This window comes from Scyliorhinus canicula, chromosome 2 (genome assembly GCF_902713615.1).
Source record: "Scyliorhinus canicula chromosome 2, sScyCan1.1, whole genome shotgun sequence".
Lineage (NCBI taxonomy): Eukaryota > Metazoa > Chordata > Chondrichthyes > Carcharhiniformes > Scyliorhinidae > Scyliorhinus > Scyliorhinus canicula.
Genome location: NC_052147.1, coordinates 183,679,545 through 183,702,402, shown reverse-complemented (window position 1 = coordinate 183,702,402; position 22,858 = coordinate 183,679,545). Strand labels below are relative to the sequence as shown.

Here is a 22,858-nt window from a genome sequence, read left to right as displayed (position 1 = left end):
CCCCCCCCCCCCGCCCCAGGTCTTGCATCTCCCTGTAACCCCCACAAACACCATTTTCTTGCTTAACAAAATGGCCACCCACTCAACTTTGCATCAAACCCTAAATTAAATACTTGCCCCACCCATTCCTTCCTCAGCCTAATCTGATCCTTCACCAGGAGATGAGTCCCCTGCAAGAAAATCACTTCCGCTCTCAAACTCTTCTTGTCCTCAAAAACCCGGGGCCTCCTGACCAGCCCATTCAGCCTGCAAACATTCCAGGTCACAATTCTTTTCGAAGGTTTATGCCTCCACCCCCCTTCGGCTCCACCTTGCCACAACCCACTCTGAACCGGGACCATCCAAGATGGTCCTCCACCCGCCTAAGACCACTCTCATCCTCCATACCTGCAATGTTGTATTCCCCTCTCACCCCTCCCCAACCACACCTCCCCTCTCCCCTCCACTCTCCCTTCAAACTGGACAACCATCACGGCCTCCTCCCCACCACACTCCAGTTCACGAACATTGCTTGCTAGCGTGGTGACTCCCGTCCGAAGGCCTCCTTACACACTCCCTCCCCCCTCCCCCTACAAATCCCACTTTAGCCTGCGCAACAGGCCCCCAACCACCCTAAAAATCATCAAACCATCAACATAACTCATGGAGCCCCATAGATCACAACCCTTACATGAAAAAACACCAAAATGCACAAATGCAGCGGTCCAAAAAACACGAGGTGGGAGGGGGAGAACGATCACCCCCTCACAAACTTACAACTTCTTAGAATCTCCTTCATTGGCAACCTCCCGGAATAACAGCAAATCCCGACTTTCACGGACTTAACTCTCCCATCCCATACCATGCCTCAGCTCTCCCCCAGCTTGTAGTCCCTGATAAAATCAGTTACCTCCTCCGACGCCCCAAAGTAAAATTCCTGGTTATCATATGTTAACCAGAGTCTGCCCTGGACTGAATCTGTCGTCTGTACAGCACCGCTTTGACCTTGTTGAATCATGCTCACCTTTAAACCAGCTCTGCTCCCATATCCTGGTAGATCCGGATTCGATTGGCCTCCTATTCACAGACTCATTTCATCCTGATGTACCCCGGGATCTTCTCCTTGTCCAAAAACCTATGTATCTGCACAATAATAATCTTTATTGTCACAAGTAGGCTTACATTAACCTGGGACCCTGGAGCTCTGAAGCAACAGTGCTCACCACTGTGCTACCGTGCCGCCCGCGGCGGCTCCCTTCTCTTGGCTTCTGCCTCAAGGACCTATGGGCCCAGTCCACCTCTGGGGCCTTGTCCCACAGCTTCTCCACCATCAACTTGGCCAACATCCTCAAAACATAATTTGTGACGCTCGTTTCCTCCACTCCCTCCGGCAGGCCCACAATTTTCCAGTTTTCCATCTGGACCTGTTGTCTTGCTCCTCCACCTTTGACCGCAGCGACTTACATAGATCTCCCAGGATCTCCACATCGGCCTCCAAGGACACAATCTGGTCACTCTGGTCAGACACCACCTTTTCCACCTCCCGGATCTTGGCACTTGTGCTTCGAGGCACTTTTCCACCTGAACCAGAGACCTGCGAAGAGGTGCCACTACCGCCTTCAATAAGTAACTCTGCATATCCTACCATTTTTGCCGAAATTCCTCGAAGTAGCTCATCAGGGGCTGGTTTAGCTCACTCGGCTAAATCGCTGGCTTTTAAAGCAGACCAAGCAGGCCAGCAGCACGGTTCAATTCCCGTACCAGCCTCCCTGGACAGGTGCCGGAATGTGGCGACTAGGGGCTTTTCACAGTAACTTCATTGAAGCCTACTCGTGACAATAAGCGATTTTCATTTTCATTTCATTTTCAGTTGTTCCATCTGAAGCGTTCATGCTGACGATGACCCTTCCCCATCTGCGATTTTCACAATTTGTGCTGAGCCACGAGTCTCCTCGAGTTTCAGAGCCAGGCCCCGCACTGTCTTCTGCCAGGTCTGACAGCCAGTAAACATGCAAATCCAGGGGAGAATTTCTTCCCTTACACTCTCCGCTCTTCTCGTCTGCCGAATCTACCGAAAACTCAGATGAAAAGAGCCAAAACCAACACCGTCGAGTCGGAGCCACCCTGTGTGCTACCACTCACTCCATGGCTGCCACTGGAAGTCCTTTCCTTTTGCACTCGAATACATCTCAAGTACCCTCTATTGATGCTAACCATTGTTTATAAACACACTTGCTGTGACTGACAGCTCAACACCACATCAAAAGGAGCTTAATTCTCAGCAGAAAGCATTTAGCTCCCTTTGATGTGAAGAGCTGTAAATAGCAAAAGTTGTTATGAACAATGTGGCTAGCATTAATGGAGGGTAATAAATAGCTTTGAGCCTGTTAATGATATTAACATTTATTTAAATGCTTGTTCTGCATTCTCCTGCCAGCATGCGGGGGTGGGGGGGGGGGAGTGGGGGCGTGCTGGGAGAGGGAAGGTAGTGCGCAGATCCAAACCTCGACACTGCACTGTCCACATGATCGGAAATCCTGAATGGAAATAAAATGAAATGAAAATCGCTTATTGTCACAAGTAGGCTTCAAATGAAGTTACTGTGAAAAGCCCCTAGTCACCATATTTCAGCTCCTGTTTGGGGAGGCTGGTACGGGAATTGAACCGTGCTGCTGGCCTGCTTTCAAAGCCAGTGATTTAGCCCTGTGTTAAACTAGCGACATTGAATGGAGAATCCACTCCACACATCTTGAAAGACGAGGATTGATCGCGGCTCTTTTAGCCTGTTAACACTTGTTCATTATGTATGTCAGCTATCATGTCAGCTATCATGAACAAACAACCTACATTTTGAGGTTATAGGTCAGTGGTTGTGCAACAATATTGCAGCAATGGCTGGGAATTTCCTCAGACTGGGTACAAGTTCTGAGAAAAATTCCACCCAATACCTTTCCAATGCTGCACTTGCCACATGGGATTTTAAGGATGTTTATCAGTGGTTTGAAGATCTATCCCGCAATCCGACTCACATGTGGGCGTTGAATACAAAATAGTTGGCTTGATTTTAGCAGATTTCCCTGCCCCAGAAGCCTTGCAGTTCAGCAGTGTTGGGAAGTGAAAGGTAATGCGCCCTCCTCAGCGCTGAGGGCGCTGGTGAGGTCGGTCTGACAAACGTCCCCGCTGCGCGTGCGCGTAGTCACTATGTGTACTTCCGGGGTCCGCACATGGCAATAACCTGGATAGAGAAGGCTGGCAACTTGGGGTGATGGAGGACACTTCAGATAAAATACAAGATAGTGAGTTGGCCCAGAAAGAAAAGCTGAATAAACAGGTATTTAAAAAAAAGATAATTGTGGCCTGGGCAGCAGGAATGGGAGCCCGGAATGAGCCTGTGCTGTGCAGGGCTGCAAACCGTTCCTTTCGGTTTTATTATAATCTCCCAGTTATCAAGTCCTGAATTTTGACCAGTGGGCCGAGTCCAGTGAAAATAGTTTGATCTGAATATTTATATCTGTTTCAAATGTTTCTATACGTCTAATTAACCCACCAAAGATAGAAACCGTGACAGTTTTCCGAGACAACAATAGGGACATGTTTTTTAAGCAGTGAATGGTTCGAAACTGGAATACACTGCCTGGGTGGTGGAGACAGACTTAATTGTGGCTTTCAAAAGGGAATTGAATAATTATCTGAAGAGAAAATAAAAAATGGAAGGGCTACAGGGGAAAGTGATTCAAGCCGAATAGTGCTTATAGGGAGCAGGCACCAATGTGACAAGTCTCCTATGCTATAACCATTCTGTGATCCAAATGGATTCTTTATACAGCACCTTTTTAAGACAGTAAAATGTCCCCTGAACACTTCAGAGGAATCTTATCGAACATAATTTAACACAAAGTTACATAAGAATGATAGGACAGTTGGATATGGAGGTATGTTTTTAAAGAGCGTCTTACGGTAATAGGGAGAGGAAGTTGGAAAGGTTTAGAGTGCGAATTCTAAAGCTTAGGACCTTGGCCGCTGAAGACACAGCTGCCAGTGGTGGGGTGAAGGAGATTGGTGGTGCACAAGGCCAGAAATTGAGGACAGGCGGCAGAATTGATTAAGGAAAGAAATACAGTGATTGAGAGAGAGGATGCCCTGGCGGGATCAAGGACATAATCTATTTGATTAGATTTAAGAAACAATAACTTTGCTGTTACATAAGAACATAAGAACTAGGAGCAGGAGTAGGCCATCTGGCCCCTCGAGCCTGCTCCGCCATTCAATGAGATCATGGCTGATCTTTTGTGGACTCAGCTCCACTTTCCGGCCCGAACACCATAACCCTTAATCCCTTTATTCTTCAAAAAACTATCTATCTTTACCTTAAAAACATGTAATGAAGGAGCCTCAACTGCTTCACTGGGCAAGGAATTCCATAGATTCACAACCCTTTGGGTGAAGAAGTTCCTCCTAAACTCAGTTCTAAATCTACTTCCCCTTATTTTGAGGCTATGCCCCCTAGTTCTGCTGTCACCCGCCAGTGGAAACAACCTGCCCGCATCTATCCTATCTATTCCCTTCATAATTTTAAATGTTTCTATAAGATCCCCCCTCATCCTTCTAAATTCCAACGAGTACAGTCCCAGTCTACTCAACCTCTCCTCATAATCCAACCCCTTCAGCTCTGGGATTAACCTAGTGAATCTCCTCTGCACACCCTCCAGCGCCAGTGCGTCCTTTCTCAAGTAAGGAGACCAAAACTGAACACAATACTCCAGGTGTGGCCGCACTAACACCTTATACAATTGCAACATAACCTCCCTAGTCTTAAACTCCATCCCTCTAGCAATGAAGGACAAAATTCCATTTGCCTTCTTAATCACCTGTTGCACTTGTAAACCAACCTTCTGTGACTCATGCACTAGCACACCCAAGTCTCTCTGAACAGCGGCATGCTTTAATATTTTATCGTTTAAATAATAATCCCGTTTGCTGTTATTCCTACCAAAATGGATAACCTCACATTTGTCAACATTGTATTCCATCTGCCAGACCTGAGCCCATTCACTTAACCTATCCAAATCCCTCTGCAGACTTCCAGTATCCTCTGCACTTTTCGCTTTACCACTCATCTTAGTGTCATCTGCAAACTTGGACACATTGCCCTTGGTCCCCAACTCCAAATCATCAATGTAAATTGTGAACAATTGTGGGCCCAACACGGATCCCTGAGGGACACCACTAGCTACTGATTGCCAACCAGAGAAACACCCATTTATCCCAACTCTTTGCTTTCTATTAATTAACCAATCCTCTATCCATGCTACTACTTTACCCTTAATGCCATGCATCTTTATCTTATGCAGCAACCTTTTGTGTGGCACCTTGTCAAAGGCTTTCTGGAAATCCAGATATACCACATCCATCGGCTCCCCGTTATCTACTGCACTGGTAATGTCCTCAAAAAATTCCACTAAATTAGTTAGGCACGACCTGCCTTTTACGAACCCATGCTGCGTCTGCCCAATGGGACAATTTCTATCCAGATGCCTCGCAATTTCTTCCTTGATGATAGAGTTACCCGACTGGGTTTATTCTGTAGGTCATTAATTCGTGAGAAGGGTATAGAGGAGGACATTGCAGAGGGATACAAGAGTTATAGGCCTTATCCTTTTAAGGTGATAGAGGTCGCTGGTTTCTGGGTCACTGTCTGTGCGGAGTCTGCACATCCTCCCCGTGTGTGCGTGGGTTTCCTCCGGGTGCTCCGGTTTCCTCCCACAGTCCAAAGATGTGCGGGTTAGGTGGATTGGCCATGATAAATTGCCCTTGGTGTCCAAAATTGCCCTTAGTGTTGGGTGGGGGTAATGGGGATAGGGTGGAGGTGTTGACCTTGGATAGGGGGTAGGTTGCTCTTTCCAAGAGCCGGTGCAGACTCGATGGGCCGAATGGCCTCCTTCTGCACTGTAAATTCTATGTAAACTATGTGCATCTTGTAGATGATACACACTGCTGCCACTGTGCACTAGTGATGGAGGAGTGAGTGTTGAAGCTGGTGGATGGAATGTCAGTCAAGCAAGATGCATTGTCCTGCATGGTGTCAAGCTTCTTGAGTGTTGCTAGAGCTGCACTCATCTGTGGAGAGTATTCCATCACCCCTCTGACTGGTGCTTTGTGGATGGTGGTCAGGCTTTTGGGATTGGTGAGCTCACTTGGCTGGATCGTGATGCAGAGAAACGGCAACACGTGTTCAGCACTCATCGGCTGAGGTTAACCTTGTCCCTCACCTGCGGTATGGTGACCCTCAGGTTAAATCACTAGTCAGCTCTCTCTCAAAAGTGGAGAGCAACTTATGGTCCTCGGGGACTATGGTGATTTTCATTTCACTCACCGCAGGATTCCCATCCATATTTCCAGAGTACTGGAGATGTTATAGCCCTGTCAAATATATCCAGCAACCTGGATCAATCAGTTTACAGTCACTTGGAGTAGTGTAGATTGATTAAGGAAAGCCAGCATGGATTTGTCAAAGAAAAATGTGCTTACCTAACCTGGTTTAGTTTTCTGTTGTGGTAACGGAGGGTTTTGTTGTGTTAATAGGCATATAGGGATTTCCGAAAGGCGTTTGGAGAAATGCAACAAAGCAAAGAAGATTACGTCAAAATAACATGGTTGCAGTGAAATGCAACCTGTTTGACAGGACAGCAAGACTTGCAACCCAAGCCGTGATCAGGCTGTAAATATAGCATAGAGTAAATATAGTAGAAATTCCCATTATGGAGAGGCAGTTTATTATTGCTGTTGAGTAAGGATTGGAATTCACATCCTGCTGGATGAAAAAAGTTAAGCAGTGCTTCATAATTTGGAGTTGTGTTTTCTTTACAACTTCTCAAATAGTCTATCAAAGGAGGCTGCCGCTTCGTGCTACAGTACATCGCACAATTTTATTCAGAGGCTTTTTCCAAGGGTGGAAGTGCCAATTACAAGGGGGCACAGGTTCAAGTTGAGAGGGGGAAAGTTTAAGGGAGATGTGTGGGGTAAGCTTTTTATGCAGAGAGTGGTGAGTGCCTGGAACACACTGCCAAAAACTGTGGTGAAAGCAGGCTCATTAGCAACATTTAAAAGGCATCTATATGGGTACATAAATAGGAAGGAAATAGAGGGATAGAGACCGAGTAAGGGCAGATGTTTTTTTTTAAGTTAGAGCATCATGATCGGCTTAGGCTTGGAGGGTCGAAGGGCCTGTTTTTGTGCTGTACTTTTCTTTGGTCTTTGTTCTTGTTCTTTGTGGGGAAAATCTTAACTAGAGATCATCAATAAGAGATAGTCATCAAAAAATCCAGTTGGGAATTCAGAAGAATCCTATTTACCCAAAGAGTGGTGAGAATGTGGAATACCCTTCCACAGAGAATGCTTGACACAAAATTCAGAAGTATAATGAACTAGAAGGAGGATAGTGATAGACTTCAGGAGGACATGGGCAGGCTGGTGGAATGAACAGACACTTGATAGGTACAATTTAATACAGAGAAGAGCAAAGTGATATGTTTTGGTAGGAAGAATTAGTAAAGGCAATAAAGGTGCTTGGTAGTACAGAACTGGAGCGTTGCTGAAAAAGGAGTCTTGCTGAAAATGTTTTTCAACGAGCATTCATCAGGACAGACACAATTTCAAAGGGAGCAACAATGTGTACTAGATTAAAAAAAAAGGGTGCTGATTGGTTGGCAGGTTGACTCTGGTTGGTATAGGTGTTATCGGGGAGAATACGTCAGGTAACAATTGTCCCCATATGATTGTTAAATTTTTTTAAAGGTGCAATGCTTGGACATGTTCTTTTTGCTTGCAGAGGATGTAAATATATGTAGTATATATCAAATATATTGAGCAAGCATAAGTGAGCCACATTGTAAGCCTGGCTGATAGTCTCAAATGAGTTGTTACTATAATTCTTACCACACCTGGGATTGTTCAGCAAATGCTGTTCAATTGTGAAATCGCATTCAACATTAGGCATCATGCTTTGAATTTTACAAGCACAGGCTTGTTGAGTATGGTCAGTACTCTGCCTTTTGCAAATATCCAAATCTAGTGCACGTTCTGCCTACCACACAAATGTATATGAATTTCCGTGTCGATGCTATGCCAGCTATGTAAGTTGTACATCCCAACAACTGCTGATAGCATCGAACAGTACACTTTTGGCTGTTAACAATGGGTGCTTCTCCAAAGTTGACATTTGGACTGAACTACAATGCCTACTCAGTTACAATTCTGTTTCTATTTGATAATTTCAGTGTCAAATGTAACTTTGTTTTTAATAGATGAAAGAACAAAATGTTGCCATTGATGAGCTGTCCAACCTTAAGAAAGGTCGGGTAAGTTCATGAAATGCAAATCTTAAATTAATACGTGTAGAAGTTGAGCTCTGGCATAAACATGATGACGATGTCTTTAAAATGCAGTATAAAATAATATAAATTTAGTCCTAATATGTGAGTAATATTGCTGAAGGACAGAGTAATATATAAATGAAAACTAATAAAGTAAAATTAGAACAAATGTCAGAAAAACTCCAAGTGTTTCTTTTATTTTCTGGCCTCTCCAACGTTTGGAATAATCCAGCAATCAAGATAATAGAGACACACTTATTACGTTTATTAAGAATTAAGTGCCATGATGGTAATACGTTGAGTGGCAAAATAAAAACACACATATGTATATATAATATATGCAATATACTGGCATGGAATAAGAATTGGCTAACAGGCAGAAAACAGGAGTAGGAATAATTGGATCATTGTCGCGTAGCCGGTAATTGGGGCCCCAGTTGTTCACAATATATATCAATGAGTTGGGTGTGGGGACCAAATGCAATATTTCCAAGTTAACCGGATGATACAAAGCTAGGTGGGAATATGTGTTGTGAGGGTGATGTAAAGCAGCTACAGGAGGATTTGGACAGGCTTAGTGAGTGGGCAAGAACATGGAGATGGAATAAAATGTGAGGTCATCCACTTTGGTAGAAGGAACAGATGTATAGAGTATTTCTTCAATGGTAATTAATTAAAAAGTGTAGATGTACAAAGGGACCTGGGTGTCCATAAGTAACTGAAGGTTAGCATGGAGGTACAACAAGCTATTAGGCAGGCTAATCAAATGTTAAGCTTCATCACAAGAATATTGGAGTAGTGAGGTCTTGCTTCAATTGTATGGAAGCTTGGTTAGACTGCACTTGGAATACTGTGTGCAGTTTTGGCCCCCTAACCTCAGAAAGAATATTATTACCATAGAGGGAGTGCAGCAAAGGTTTACCTGACTTGTTCTGAGATTGATGGGTGTGTCTTAATAGAGATTGGATAAACTGGGACAATATTCTCTAGAGTTTCGAAGATTGCGAGGTGATCTTATTGCAACCTACAAAATACTTAAAGGAATGTCCAGGGCAGATGCAAGTTGGGGAGTCTAGAACCAAGGGGCACAATTTCAAAATAACAGGGATGCCACTTGTGAGGAGCAATTTCTTTCCACAGAACCTTTGGAATTCTCTATTCCACAGGGCTGTGGAAGATCAGTCATTGAGTATGTTTTAAGGTAGAGATGGATAGATATCTGATTAACAATAACATAAAGGGTTATGGGGATAGTGTGCGTAAAAGGCATTGAAGTGTCCAATTAACCATGATCGTATTGAACGGTGGAGCAGGCTAGACGGGCTGAATGGCATACTCCTGTTCCTATAAAAAAACAGAAGGGTCCAGATATGAATTTCAGCCTCTGCTGGATTTGTGCAATGCCAGTTGGAGAGCTACAAATGGCTTTATTATCCTTGGCCTTCAGACAGGAAAAATCACCCAGAGATCCCACTCTTGAGCATTCGCCACTGAGTGAATTGTTCATCCCACTTCCCTTCTCTTTCCCATAGCCCTTTGATAATTTATCCAATTCCCTTTACTGAACCAGTTTCAACCATCCTTTTTGGTAGTGAAGTGCAGATCAACACCTTGCTGATATTCCTTATGTCGCCTCCGGTTCTTTTGCTAATGCGCTTAAATCTGTGTCCTCTGGTTACAAACCCTTCTACCTCTGGAAAAAGGTTCTTATTTACTCTTCATTATTTTGAACACTTCTATCAAATCTCCTCTTAACCCACACTGCAGACTTTGAGGCTTTTGCATTCTTCCTCGATATCCCAGTTGAAACTTAACTAGTGTTGTATATACTTTGCTGCTTGCTTTTGTACTTGTCTCTATTCACAAAGTTAAGCATCGTGTATGCCTTTTTACAATCTTCTCAATTTATCTTGCCATCTTTAAAGTCTTGTGTGCCTATTCCCAGGTCTTTCTGTTTCTGCACCCCCTTTAAAATTGGAGTGATGCATTTTACATGGACTCTTCCATTATTCGTACCAAAATGAATCACTTTGAATTTCAGCTGCTATGTGTCTTACCACTGTCACTAGAATGCCTATGTCCTTCTATCTCTTACATTTAGGTCATTTAAAAGTTTATTGGATAAGCATATGGATGATAATGGCATAGTGTAGGTTAGATGGCCTTTAGTTTTTGACTTCCCATGTCGGTGCAACATCGTGGGTCGAAGGGCCTGTACTGCGCTGTATCGTTCTATATTCTATTTTCTTACATTTCCCAGTTTTGTGTCACCTGCATACTTTTAAATTCCCGAAAAGGCACCGGCCCAAACTGGCGCCGGAATGTGGCGACTAGGGGCTTTTCATAGTAACTTCATTGCAGTGTTAATGTAAGCCTACTTGTGACAATAAACAGATTATTATCATTAATTAGGTCCTGTATATTCAAGTTCAGATCATTAATATATGTCATAAAGGGCAGTGGTCCACTGAGAGACACATCTTCAGCCTGAAAAAAAACTGATTCTTTATTTAACCAGTGTTAAATTCAGTCACTCCCCCTTTCAACCTCTGGACTCTATTTTTGCTGACAGGTCTACTGTGACGTATATATGCCTTTCGAATGATCGTATGGGCAATATCAACTGCACAACCTTCATCAACCCTCTTTTACTTCATCAAAGGATGCAATCAAATTGGTCAAACAGGATTTGCCTTTAGAAAATCCATGCTGACTCTCCATTATCAACCCACATTTTTCCAAGCCCCAATTAATTTTATCCTGAATTATTACCTCTACAGGTTTCTCTACAATCAGGCTGTCTATCTTGTTGTTGGGTTTGTTCCTCCTTTTTATTTTGAACAGATGTGTGATGTTTGTATTCCACCAATCCTCTGGCACCACTTGTATATCCAAAGAGGATTGGAAGATTGTGGCCAGAGGATTTGAAATTTCTGCCCTCACAACCTCAGATGCATTCATTGCAAACCATTGAGTGCTGCTAACCTTTTTGCAATTCCTTTTTGTTCTATTTTAATCCTATCTAGAACCTTTGTAACCTGCTTCTTGACTGTGGCATTGGTAACATCTTGTTCCTTAATGAAGACAGATGCAAAGTGGCAGCAGGGTAGCATGGTGGTTAGCATAAATGCTTCACAGCTCCAGGGTCCCAGGTTCGATTCCCGGCTGGGTCACTGTCTGTGTGGAGTCTGCACGTCCTCCCCCTGTCCTAAAAAGTAATGTTAAGGGGGGGTTGTTGGGTTACGGGTATAGGGTGGATATGTGGGTTTGAGTAGGGTGATCATGGCTCGGCACAACATTGAGGGCCGAAGGGCCTGTTCTGTGCTGTACTGTTCTATGTTCTATGTTCTAAAGTGCTTATTTAGTAGCTCAATCTCAAGGATAATTTCCTTTTGGATCTTAATTCACCTCTCCCTTCATTTGCCTATCCGGTTATGTCTGTGCAAGTCTTTTGACTTCCTTCTTGCTTGCTAATCTATTATCATGCACTCTCTGGATGCAAATTATCTCTCTTTATAATTTTTATATTCAGCTTGGTTCTCTTTTGATTTATGAACCTCACGTTTATCAAAAGCCTCATATTTTTGTTTAATTTTAATCTCTATAGCGTTATCATCTAGATAGCTTTAACATTGGACACACTTCCTTTTCTCTTGTGGAAATGTGCCCAAGTCTATATCCAAATTATATCCTATTTGAAGGCCTTGCATTACTTATTTACAGCTTTACCTGCAAATCTTTGATTCCAGCCCACCTGGGCCAATTGCTTTTCCAACATTTGATTTTTTTTATTTGCTTTTCCATAGCTACGCCAAACCTGATGCTATTATGGTCACTGTTTCCCCACTTAAATATGCTCCACTTGCTCCAATTCATTCCAAACTAGATCCAGCACTGCTTTCTTTCTGGTTGTGCTGAAAACATACTGATCAAGTAAGTTCTCCTGTCATATTTCAACAATTCCTCTCCCTCTTTGCCCCTTGCATTGCCACTTTCATACTGTCATAGTTGTTAACAGTACAACATTTGATGAGGATTTCAGGCATTTTGCTTAATACAGATGCTGTATGTTAGCTCTGGATCCTCTTGGAACTCAAACTACCTGCTTACTATCTCTGGGGGTCACAAGATTTAAAAAACTGATGCCACAAATATTATTTTTAAAATCCCACCTACAGTGAAAAATGAAAATCGCTTATTGTCACGAGTAGGCTTCAATGAAGTTACTGTGAAAAGCCCCTAGTCGCCACATACCGGCGCCTGTTCGGGGAGGCTGTTACGGGAATCGAACCATGCTGCTGGCCTGCCTTGGTCTGCTTTCAAAGCCAGCGATTTAGCCCAGTGTGCTAAACAGTGCAATCGGTAATCAGAGTTGCCGATGATCAACAAAGAACAATACAGCACAGGAACAGGCCCTTCGCCCCTCCAAGCCTCTACCGGTCATGATACCACCCTTGGCCAAAACCCCAAAGAACAATACAGCACAGGGATAGGAATTAGGAGCAGAAGTTGGCAATTCAGCCCTTTGAGCCTGCTCCGCCATTCAGTCAGATCATGGCTGATATCTTCCTGGTCTATGATTCTATGGTCTCAAATCCACCTCCACATCTGTTGCCCATATCCCTTTAACCTGTTTTTAAAATCAAAAATATATCCTTTCTTGAAACCATTTAATGACTCGGATAGGATGGGATTTGGTGGAAGAGCTTTCTTGCCCTTTCACTCAATTTGGCCAACTTTGTTTCAACATTCTGTTAGCCACCAACTCGCCACTCTTTCCAGCCAAATTTAAGATTAATTTAGTGTCTCATATTATTAAATTCAGATAGGTTGAAATAAGTTTTTGTTTTACTTTAGCGACACGTAGATAATCGTGTACCTACAATTAGCAAACCCTGTGTTGCCAAATGCCCACAGGTAATAAATGATTCCATGATTTATTTTGATCTTGCTTTATTGTTAATAGCTGTTTTTTAATCCATTTTAGGGAGTTTATAAGCAGCAACCCAACAGCAATATATTTTTCTCAGCAGATCAAACGCAGACTCTAAGTGATTGTAAATGTAAGTTATTTGTTTTAAGGGCATTTTGTTAAATGTGCTGGGTATATGGCATGTTTCTTGTTACTTTGATTTTTATATTGGTCCAACACAAAATTTGGGCTTTTTTCCCCTTCCACTTTTAAGTTGCCTTTCCCCACTCCTTTAATACACGCTTTCTGTTTCATAGAATTTACAGTGCAGAAGGAGGCCATCAGGTCTGCACCGGCTCTTGGAAAGAGCACCCTACCCAAGCCCATACCTCCACCCTATCCCCATAACCCAGTAACCCCACCTAACATTAAGGGCAATTTGGACCCTAAGGGCAATTTAGCATGGCCAATCCACCTAACCTGCACATCTTTGGACTGTGGGAGGAAACCGGAGCACCCGGAGGAAACCCCACGCAGACACGGGGTGAACGTGCAGACTCCACACAGACAGTGACCCAAGCCGCGATTCGACCTGGGACACTGGAGCTGTGAAGCATTTGTGCTAACCACTATGCTGTGCTGCCCTGTTTGCACCATCCCTTACCTGAGAGAATTGTCAAGTGACTAGCTCTCAATCACTGTCAGTTCCAATCTTGAGTTTATCATTAATAGTGACAGAAACTATAGAGTAAATACAGTAGTGGAATTATTCGATCATAGTTCTGAATCCTGATGAAGTTACTAAATTGAAACTAGTAACAATTTACTTAATGAAAAATTAAAGATGTTCCAGACTAAATTTTTAGAAATTGTCTTGCATTTCTCAAAGGGTGAATAATATGCTTAAATATTTAAGTATGTGAAACATCCAAGGTAATTACTAGAATATTTGATAAATGCTTTTATTCTTCTGTTCAACAAATGTGTCATAACTAGACTGTAGGCTTTGTCAATTCATACACTATCCAATGTTGGTGAAATGTTTTTACCTTTGATTTGTTTAATCTATTGTCAACCGTAAAAGATTGAGTGAGACAGCAGTTTGTTTTCCATAGTACTTTTTAAATTGAGGGATGGTCATCCTGTTCAAATCTTTCGGAAACTCAAATCAATTTTACTAATATAGCTGCTGTGAAAGCATTACATACTTTGTGTTCTTTTGTTGTAGGTTATACCATCCAATGAATCTAATAATTGGTGTATTTTTACAGGTGCTCTTGATGAGATGAAGAAAGAATACCAGAAATTAGAAAACTCTGAAAAAATGAAGAAGTAACTAACAGCAGCATCACTATTTGTTATTAATTGAAGTTAATGGTTAAATTTAAAAGCGCACAATGTGTGGCATTTGTTGTATGTTAATTTTAGCCCCTCAGAAAGATGGTTCTGATGTTTTGGCAAAGGATATGCTTGAAAGCCTACGGCGGCGAGGCCCTAACCATAGTCAACATTTATCCAGAGAAGTGCCTGAGCTAGGCTATAATGTCTTTTTCTCTGGTCATGTGCTTCACATGAGGGGTTGCCTAAACCCACAGCCCATGCAGGATGCTCAAGGAAACCTTCTGCTTTGGAATGGGGAGGTTTTTGGTGGAATTAAAATTGGACCTGAAGGCAATGATACTCAGATTATTCTTCAACAGTTATCTTCATGTAAGAATGAAGAATCTATTCTGTCGGTCTTTTCTTCCATTCAGGGTCCCTGGGCTTTCATATACTACCAACCATCCAGTCACTGCTTGTGGTTTGGTCGAGACTTTTTTGGTCGACGTAGTTTACTGTGGCAATTTAAGAATGTAGAAAACCTCTGTCTTACTCTTACATCAGTGAGTACTTCTGTTCCACAGTGTGCAAATGTTCCCTGGAAGGAAGTACCAGCATGCGGACTTTATAAAATTGACATCCAGAAACAGACCAATGCCAAATCGTTGGCAATATCATGGTACCCATGGAAACATGGGTGCATTGAATATGAATTCAAAACTCTCCATTTAGGTGATAAAGAGGAGTTCACTGAAAAACTGCCCAATTTTATTTCTGTGTTTTTAAATGAATCAAAACTTTTCCCCACAGCCCCCATTATTCCTATGAATTGCAGCATGCCGGAGTCATGTAATGATACTGCAAAATGTGAAACATCTTCATTAAATATTGAGATTTTTCTTTCAAATGAACACAAGAAGCAATTAGTTCATAAGTTCATCAGTGTCTTGAGTGAATCTGTTAGACGGCGAGTGCTTTTCTTACCAAGATGTGAAAATCGCCCCATCTGTTCAGATCAGTTCACAGTTTCTGATGAAGCAAAGATTGCCATTCTCTTTTCCGGAGGTGTTGATTCTATGGTTCTTTCTGCCTTGGCTGACCATCATATTCCACCAGATGAACCTATTGATCTATTGAATGTAGCCTTTAAGCAGCAAGAACAGAAAAGGCAGATGACCTCAACAAAACAAAAGAAGAAAAGCAATGTTTGCAGCACACTTGAAGAGGAAACTCTAGAATGTGACAATGGTAGTGTTAAAAAGGCAACTGCTTTTAATGTGCCGGACCGAATCACTGGACTGTCGGGCTTAAAAGAGTTGCAAATTATAAACCCTGCCAGGAGATGGAATTTTATAGAAATCAATATCACATTAGAAGAACTGAAGGAAATGAGACGACAGCGGATTAGTCATTTAGTGCAACCTTTGGACACCGTACTTGATGACAGCATCGGCTGTGCAGTGTGGTTTGCTGCAAGAGGTATTGGTACCAACACCAGTAATGGAGAAACTAAGCCATACATCAGCACTGCAAAGGTGTGTATTAATGATTAAAAGAACATTTCCACACACTATTTGGAATGTAAAAATTACCTATGTGTCCATTGCACACGATTCCCTAAAAATAAAATCACAGCACATATCTTTTGTGTGCTGTTTAAATCATCAGTTAAATATAAAGCAACAGCAAAGCCAAGAAACCTCCATGAACATTCTATTTTATCTATTCCGCATTAAGGGAATTAACATTTCTTTCAATAAACAATCCTAAACTAAAATAAGACTCTTATAATTAATCTGACAGATGCACAGATCAATCTGGTGTAGAATGGTTGCCTCTATTATTGTGCCCAGAACCCTACTGCCATTCTAGTAGATTTCCCTTTTGATCTGTCCACATTGGGGGATTAAGTAGATTTTAAGAACTACATTTTCTGTCCCAAGTTCTCCCTGAGTTTATTTTTGGGAGGGACTGTTAAAATTTCCTATTTCCATGGAGACATCCATGATGTTGCGTTAATTTAATTCTATGACTGACATGCTGCAGATCTCGCCATTGGCTACTGAATGCAGAGCAAATAAATTGGCAGTGACCGTTCTTGTGGTCAACCTATTATTCTTCCCCATTTAGTTCTTTGAAAGTAGATATTCTTTATGCTGCATAAAAGTCAAATTTTGGCTATCAATTCTTTTTGGCTAGAAGTCATGAGGTTGGTTTTTACACTGGTAATGAGTTCAAGGGGGATAACATACATTCTTTATTTGGGCTCTGAAATACAAAGAAAATCACACAATGGAATAAAGTAAAAACTATACTGAAGAATTCATAATTATTAATATAATCTGCTTATTTTAATAACTTGAATAAATAAAAACAAACATTTTAACTAGTACTCATTTTCATTAATATTTATAAATTTATGATGAAATCAAATTATTTACATCTCCAGGATTATATTTCAGGTCTGAAATTTTTGGACTTTGATCCATGAAATATTAGGATTGGCTTTTACACAAAGAATATGAAAAGTTATGGGCAGCACGGTGGTGCAGTGGGTAGCATGGTGCCGAGGTCTTGGGTTCGGTCCCGGCTCTGGGTCACTGTCCGTATGGAGTTTGCACATTCTCCCCGTGTTTGCAGGGGTTCACCCCCACAACCCAAAAGATATGCAGGGTAGGTAGATTGGCCACGCTAAATTGCCCTTTAATTGGAAATAAAAATGAATTGGGTATTCTAAAAAAAAATTTAAAATATGAAAAGTTATGGAGTTAAGTTTTACATGAGATTCAATTTTACACATCCATATACGTAAATATATAAAGCTGTTGCTGGATTTTGAATTACACTGATGGGTCACTCTCTGAATCTCTTTTTGTGAGGGCTATGCTCTCTGCACCGTCCAGCGTAAAGTTGTTTGATTTCATCAACTTGCAAAGTTTCCCTTGTTCTGAATGCTAGCACGCTTGCACTGCTTCGAGTACTAAGAATTGTGATTTTTCTCTCATTGACTCTCTTATTTACTATGTAAATAGTATAGGATCTCATAGAAAAAGGGTAGACAGTTCAGGATAGAGATGACGAGAAATTTCACCCAGAGTGTGGTTGGCTTGTTGAATTCCTTACCACAGGAAGTAGTTGAGGCCAAAATATTGCAAGTTTTCAAGAAGCAGTTGGATATAGCACTTAGGGGATCAAAGGATATGGGGGAAAAGCGGATTAGGCTATTAAGTTGCATGATCAGCCATGATCATTATGAATGGTGGAGCAGGCTCGAATGGCCGCCTCCTGCACCTACTTTCGATGTTCCCCACACATTTCTCACCTAAAGCAAATATATATTGTATTGAAACACCTCAAGTTGTAATTATTGAGTTTTTAAACTAACCTCTACTTCCCCCCCCCCCCCCCCCCCCCCAAATAGCTCAATTCCCCATTCATATTTATCTGTCCATAACCTCTTCCTCAAAAAGCAATTTGTATTGCTGAAAAAAAAAATCATTATCCCATAAAACTTTGCCACTCTTTGGATATATAAATAAGTTTAAAAGCTTGCCCTATTCTGTTAAGAAGCTGCACCTTCCTCAGCTATTTTAAAACATATTAACCTAGGGTTTAAATACAGTACTTTGTTACCTGAAGGGGTGGCACAATGGTTCGCACTGCTGCCTCACAGTGCCAAGGACCTGGGTTCGATCCCGGCCCTGGGTCACTGTCCATGTGGAGTTTGCACATTCTCCCCATGTCTGCGTGGGTCTCACCCCCACAACCTGAAAAGATGTGAAGGGTAGGCGGATTGGCCATGCAAAAGTAGTCCTTAATTGGGAAAAAAAGGACTGGGAAAATAAAATCGTCATCTGAAATCTTGATACCCATAACTTAGTTGATGTTTTTATCCTAAGGTGAAAGGAGAGTTGCTTGACAATAGAGTATTTAGTCTTGAACAGTGCATTTTTATTTATTCTCAGGATATTATGTTTTTAGGTGGTTTTGACCGGGATAGGAGCCGACGAACAACTTGCAGGTTATTCCCGTCACCGTATCTGCTACAAAGCATCAGGTTTTGAAGGCCTGGTCAAAGAATTGGGGTTGGAACTTGGTCGCATTTCCTCACGTAATCTTGGAAGAGATGACCGAGTCATTGGAGACCATGGAAAAGAAGCAAGGTAAGTCTACTAATTTTGAGAATGCCGAGTTACTAAAATGTAGTGTAAGGGTCCTTCTTTGTGTTCCTGCTTATTTCCTTATTTTCCCTTTTTATTTTTGCCGTTGCATTTTTGAGCCATGAATGATTTGTGGAGATGTGTCTTTAAGGCAGCCTGTGCCTTAAATTGAAACAGAAGGATCCAGAAGGGTGTGCTGTTTTAGACTGACTCTGACTAATATAAGTGATAACTCAGTTTGATTGATTTGGCTGGCAGCCAGGGAATGGCCAAAGGGCTGTGCTCTGCCTGATAACAGGTGGTGTTGGATCTGATCTCACTGGAATGTTTCCTAAATCACAAGGTTCCAGTTTGGTTTTACTTTTGATTCTGCAGCTTGGATGGAGGATTCCAATTAATTCTCTCCCAAAATATTCAGGTGAACTTTTTTTTCATTAGGCTACTTTGAGAGCTGACTGTCTAGCAAGTTGGGGGCCGATAGTTGGAGGTTGCAGAGGCCTGAAGTCAAACCATGAGCTGGAAGCAGGGTTTGATGTAAGATAAAGTATCTCAAGAAAGAAATAGGCCTGAGTGTGAACCTAGAACTGAAGGCCCAGTTCAATAAAAACTAAATTGCCTCTCCAGAAGAAAGCCTGCTTCTTGTAAGTACTGAATGACCACCTCTAAGGAAGACCATTCCCAGTATAAACCAGAGGCTTTGATCAACCAGCGGCTGAGGAAAACATGCTAAGGAACCACCATTTGAACTGAAGACTCTTTATCTTTTGACCTTCAAACTTATTATTTCCCCCCCCACCCCCCCAAATGTCAGTCTTGTGTGGATAGAGGGTGGGACAGTTAGCTTGCTGTTCAGTTGCATTTACTGCATATTTCATCTTTATTTTTGTTATAAATAAACAGTAATTGCGGTTCAACCTACAAACCTGTTGACTGTAATTATTGGGCTGCCAAGGGCCAAATACTTTTGATAAGAATTATTGGCTAATTCAATTGTTGTGAATCCAGGATGAATGGAGCTGGAATTGACCGTGCACGTGCCCAGGGTGATATAACAATAATTTAATTCACTATTACCATCTGTTGTAAACCGAAGAGAAAGCCAAGTCTAAAATTGAAGATACAAAAATGAAGCAGAGTAAGATTGAATACTATCCATGTGCATACAAGTCTTACGATTTGTCCAGATGCAAGTCTGCTACATGAACAGCTGCTGAGGATCCAAAGGTTCTGCAGATAATAATTCATTTATCAGAGACCTTAACTATCCCCTTGCAGTACTAAAGTCAAGGGTAGAGTATGACAAATGGAATAGTCGTAGTAGAAGTAGATTTTTACTTTGGACTTGCTCATTTAAGTAATTTGTGTGATTCCGTTGTGTTATTACATCAGGATGTCTTAAAATGACAAAATGTCTCACTGCTCCCTATAATCAGGAAATCCTGCAAGCTGTTACTATTCTACTGAGTTGTGACAGATTGAATAACGCAGGAGTGGACTTATCAAGCGAGTTTTCCCTCACTCCCACAATCTAGCTGTGATTCTCAAACCAGACCAAGAGTGAAAGCCTGGGCAGCATGGTGGCACAGTGGTTAGCATTGCTGCCTACGGCGCTGAGGACCCGGGTTCGAATCCCGGCTCTGGGTCACTGTCCGTGAGGAGTTTGCACATTCTCCCTGTGTCTGCGTGGGTTTCACCCCCACAACCCAAAGATGTGCAGGATAGGTGGATTGGCCACGCTAAATTGCCCCTTAATTGGAAAAAATAATTGGGTACTCTAAATTTATTTTTAAAAAAGAGTGAAAGCCTGACCACAATTAACTGCTCAGGCCGAGTTTCAAACATTTTTGAAATAGTTTTAACATTACCTGAGGTACCACTCTCTTGTCGCAACAGTATCCATTTGTTTTAGCAGAGTCAGGAGGACAGAAATTTCTACTTAAACTGACAATAGGAATTCATTAAATCAAAAATAATTCATAGCTACAAAGCATTCAAACGGTTGATTCACCCACCAGTAGCTAAAATGGTGTGTAGCAATTTAAAACTGGCATTGTGGGTTTGTTGGATCAGCCATGACATTTGTCACAGTTTACCCTTTGATTTTAGTTTCTCTGCTGTTTGGCCTTTCACACCTTTTTACTCTCTCTGGAGACTGCCATTAGCACTCTTTTCCCTTGGTTTCTGTGGCTATGACTCATCTTTCATTCCCTAACCCAAAAGTATAAATATCTCCCACTTTCTATGTCTTTTAGCTTTGACAAAGGGTCATCTGTACTCGAACCGTCAGCTGTTTTATCTCCCTACAGATGCTGCCAGACCTGCTGAGATTTTCCAGCATTTTCTCTTTTGGTTTCAGATTCCAGCATCTGCATTAATTTGCTTTTAAGACAAAATAAAGTTTTTGTATTCTCAATACGAAAATTACATGAATGGTCAAGGAACTTAGGCGAAAATGCTCATAAGAATATATGTACTAAAAACATTTTTTTCATATTTGTTATTTCAGATTTCCCTTTTTGGATGAAGAAGTTGTTTGTTTTCTAAATGCACTTCCTGTGTGGGAGAAAGCAGACTTGACTCTGCCTCGAGGGATTGGTGAAAAACTGCTTCTACGAATGGCTGCAAAAGAACTTGGTCTTACTGCATCTGCTGTTCTCCCAAAAAGAGCCATGCAGTTTGGATCGAGAATTGCAAAGATGGAAAACAACAAAGAAAAGGCCTCTGATAAGTGCAACAGGTTACAGCAAAACTCGGCTGATCAGTAATTTGCGCTGTACTTTGTCCTTCAGTGTCACTTTTAAGGAAGGTACAATATTTAATACAAACACAAAAAAGAATCAAAATAAATACAGATGAGGTTCTGGCGGCTTTATATAATTATGCAATCAAATGAGTACTGAACACTGTTGAAGTTTAGACCTTGCAAATACTCATTCTGTAGTATTTTAGTGCAAATAATTTCTTTTTGCATATCATATTCAATTAATTTGTTTTCCATTCAGAGCATCAGAAACACTGCCCCTTAGACGGCTATTCTAATTAATTTTGACAGGATATAATAAATCATTTTGAAAATCTCTGGTTAGATAACAATTAGCCCAAGATCTCAAAAGTTGAATGTGAAAACCTGTTCCTTAACAGATGTACATTGAATGCCTAAATTTCATTTAATGTTAAAATAGTTTAAAGATGGCTCAGTATTTAATTATCCCAATAAACCCAGATCATACAACTTGAATATGGTTCAGGTATCCCTATTAAAAACTAGTAAACATGTGACAGTATTTAATAGAGGCGATGTGGACTCACCCACTGGCTCTTTTCAGGAAGGCCTGCCGAATAAAGTGTCACTCAGGCACCTAATGAGCAACAGATCAAGAACCACTGGGGGCAAAAGTCCTGTCTGACAAGAGCTGCTGGCCAATCAGCGGCAAGTAGATTTTACCCCCCTGATGGCATTGTCAAGCACGCACTGGTTGCTGCCAGTAGTACATCCACACAAGGCCGAGGGCACGATTTAACAGTTTCTCCATGCCCGACCTAGTGGCCCCATGAGATTCATCTGTACGACTCATTTAAATATGCTTGCGCCATATTCTCCCAGGGCCTGAGAACAAATGGTCACGCTAGCAAGGCCTGGACCAGGTGCCTTTTAGTACTGGTCCACACAAAAACGTGGACCAGGCCTAACAGCACCTGGGATGGGGTGGTCTCGCAAGCCTTTGGAGACTCCTGGGTGGTTGGGGGTTGGGAAGGGTGATCCCTGGCTCTCCCTGCAGCACCTTGGCAAGGTGGCGAGATGGCTGGCAGTCTGGGCCTGACCGGGGTTACGGCCAGGAATTTTGGGTGGGTTGGGGACATAGGGAGGTGGGGAAGTGAAGTGGACTAATAAAAGTTGGGGCGGTGAAGAGTGTAGGTCCTGAAAGGTGATTATCATAGAATTTACAGTGCAGAAGGAGGCCATTCGGCTCATCGAGACTGCACCGGCTCTTGGAATGAGCACCCTACCCAAGGTCAACACCTCCTTCCCATCCCCATAATCCAGTAACCCCACCCAACACTAAGGGAAATTTTGGACACTAAGGGCAATTTATCATGGCCAATCCACCTAACCT

The 22,858-nt window shown here is 41.9% G+C and overlaps 1 protein-coding gene across 2 annotated transcripts; it reads left to right on the top strand.

The window, feature by feature from the left end:
• Positions 1-3,162: 3,162 nt before the first annotated feature.
• asnsd1 (asparagine synthetase domain containing 1) lies at positions 3,163-21,603 on the top strand. Of its 2 annotated transcripts, none has more exons than XM_038789177.1 (6): positions 3,163-3,310; positions 8,283-8,331; positions 13,339-13,414; positions 14,535-16,118; positions 18,565-18,746; positions 21,250-21,603. In XM_038789177.1, the coding sequence occupies exons 4-6, from the start codon at positions 14,661-14,663 to the stop codon at positions 21,506-21,508; spliced, it is 1,899 nt and encodes a 632-aa protein (XP_038645105.1). In that variant the 5' UTR covers positions 3,163-3,310; positions 8,283-8,331; positions 13,339-13,414; positions 14,535-14,660; the 3' UTR covers positions 21,509-21,603. The 2 variants fall into 2 exon arrangements, with proteins under 2 accessions (XP_038645105.1, XP_038645104.1); XM_038789176.1 differs by having other exon boundaries at positions 8,283-8,336.
• The last annotated feature ends 1,255 nt before the right edge of the window (positions 21,604-22,858 follow it).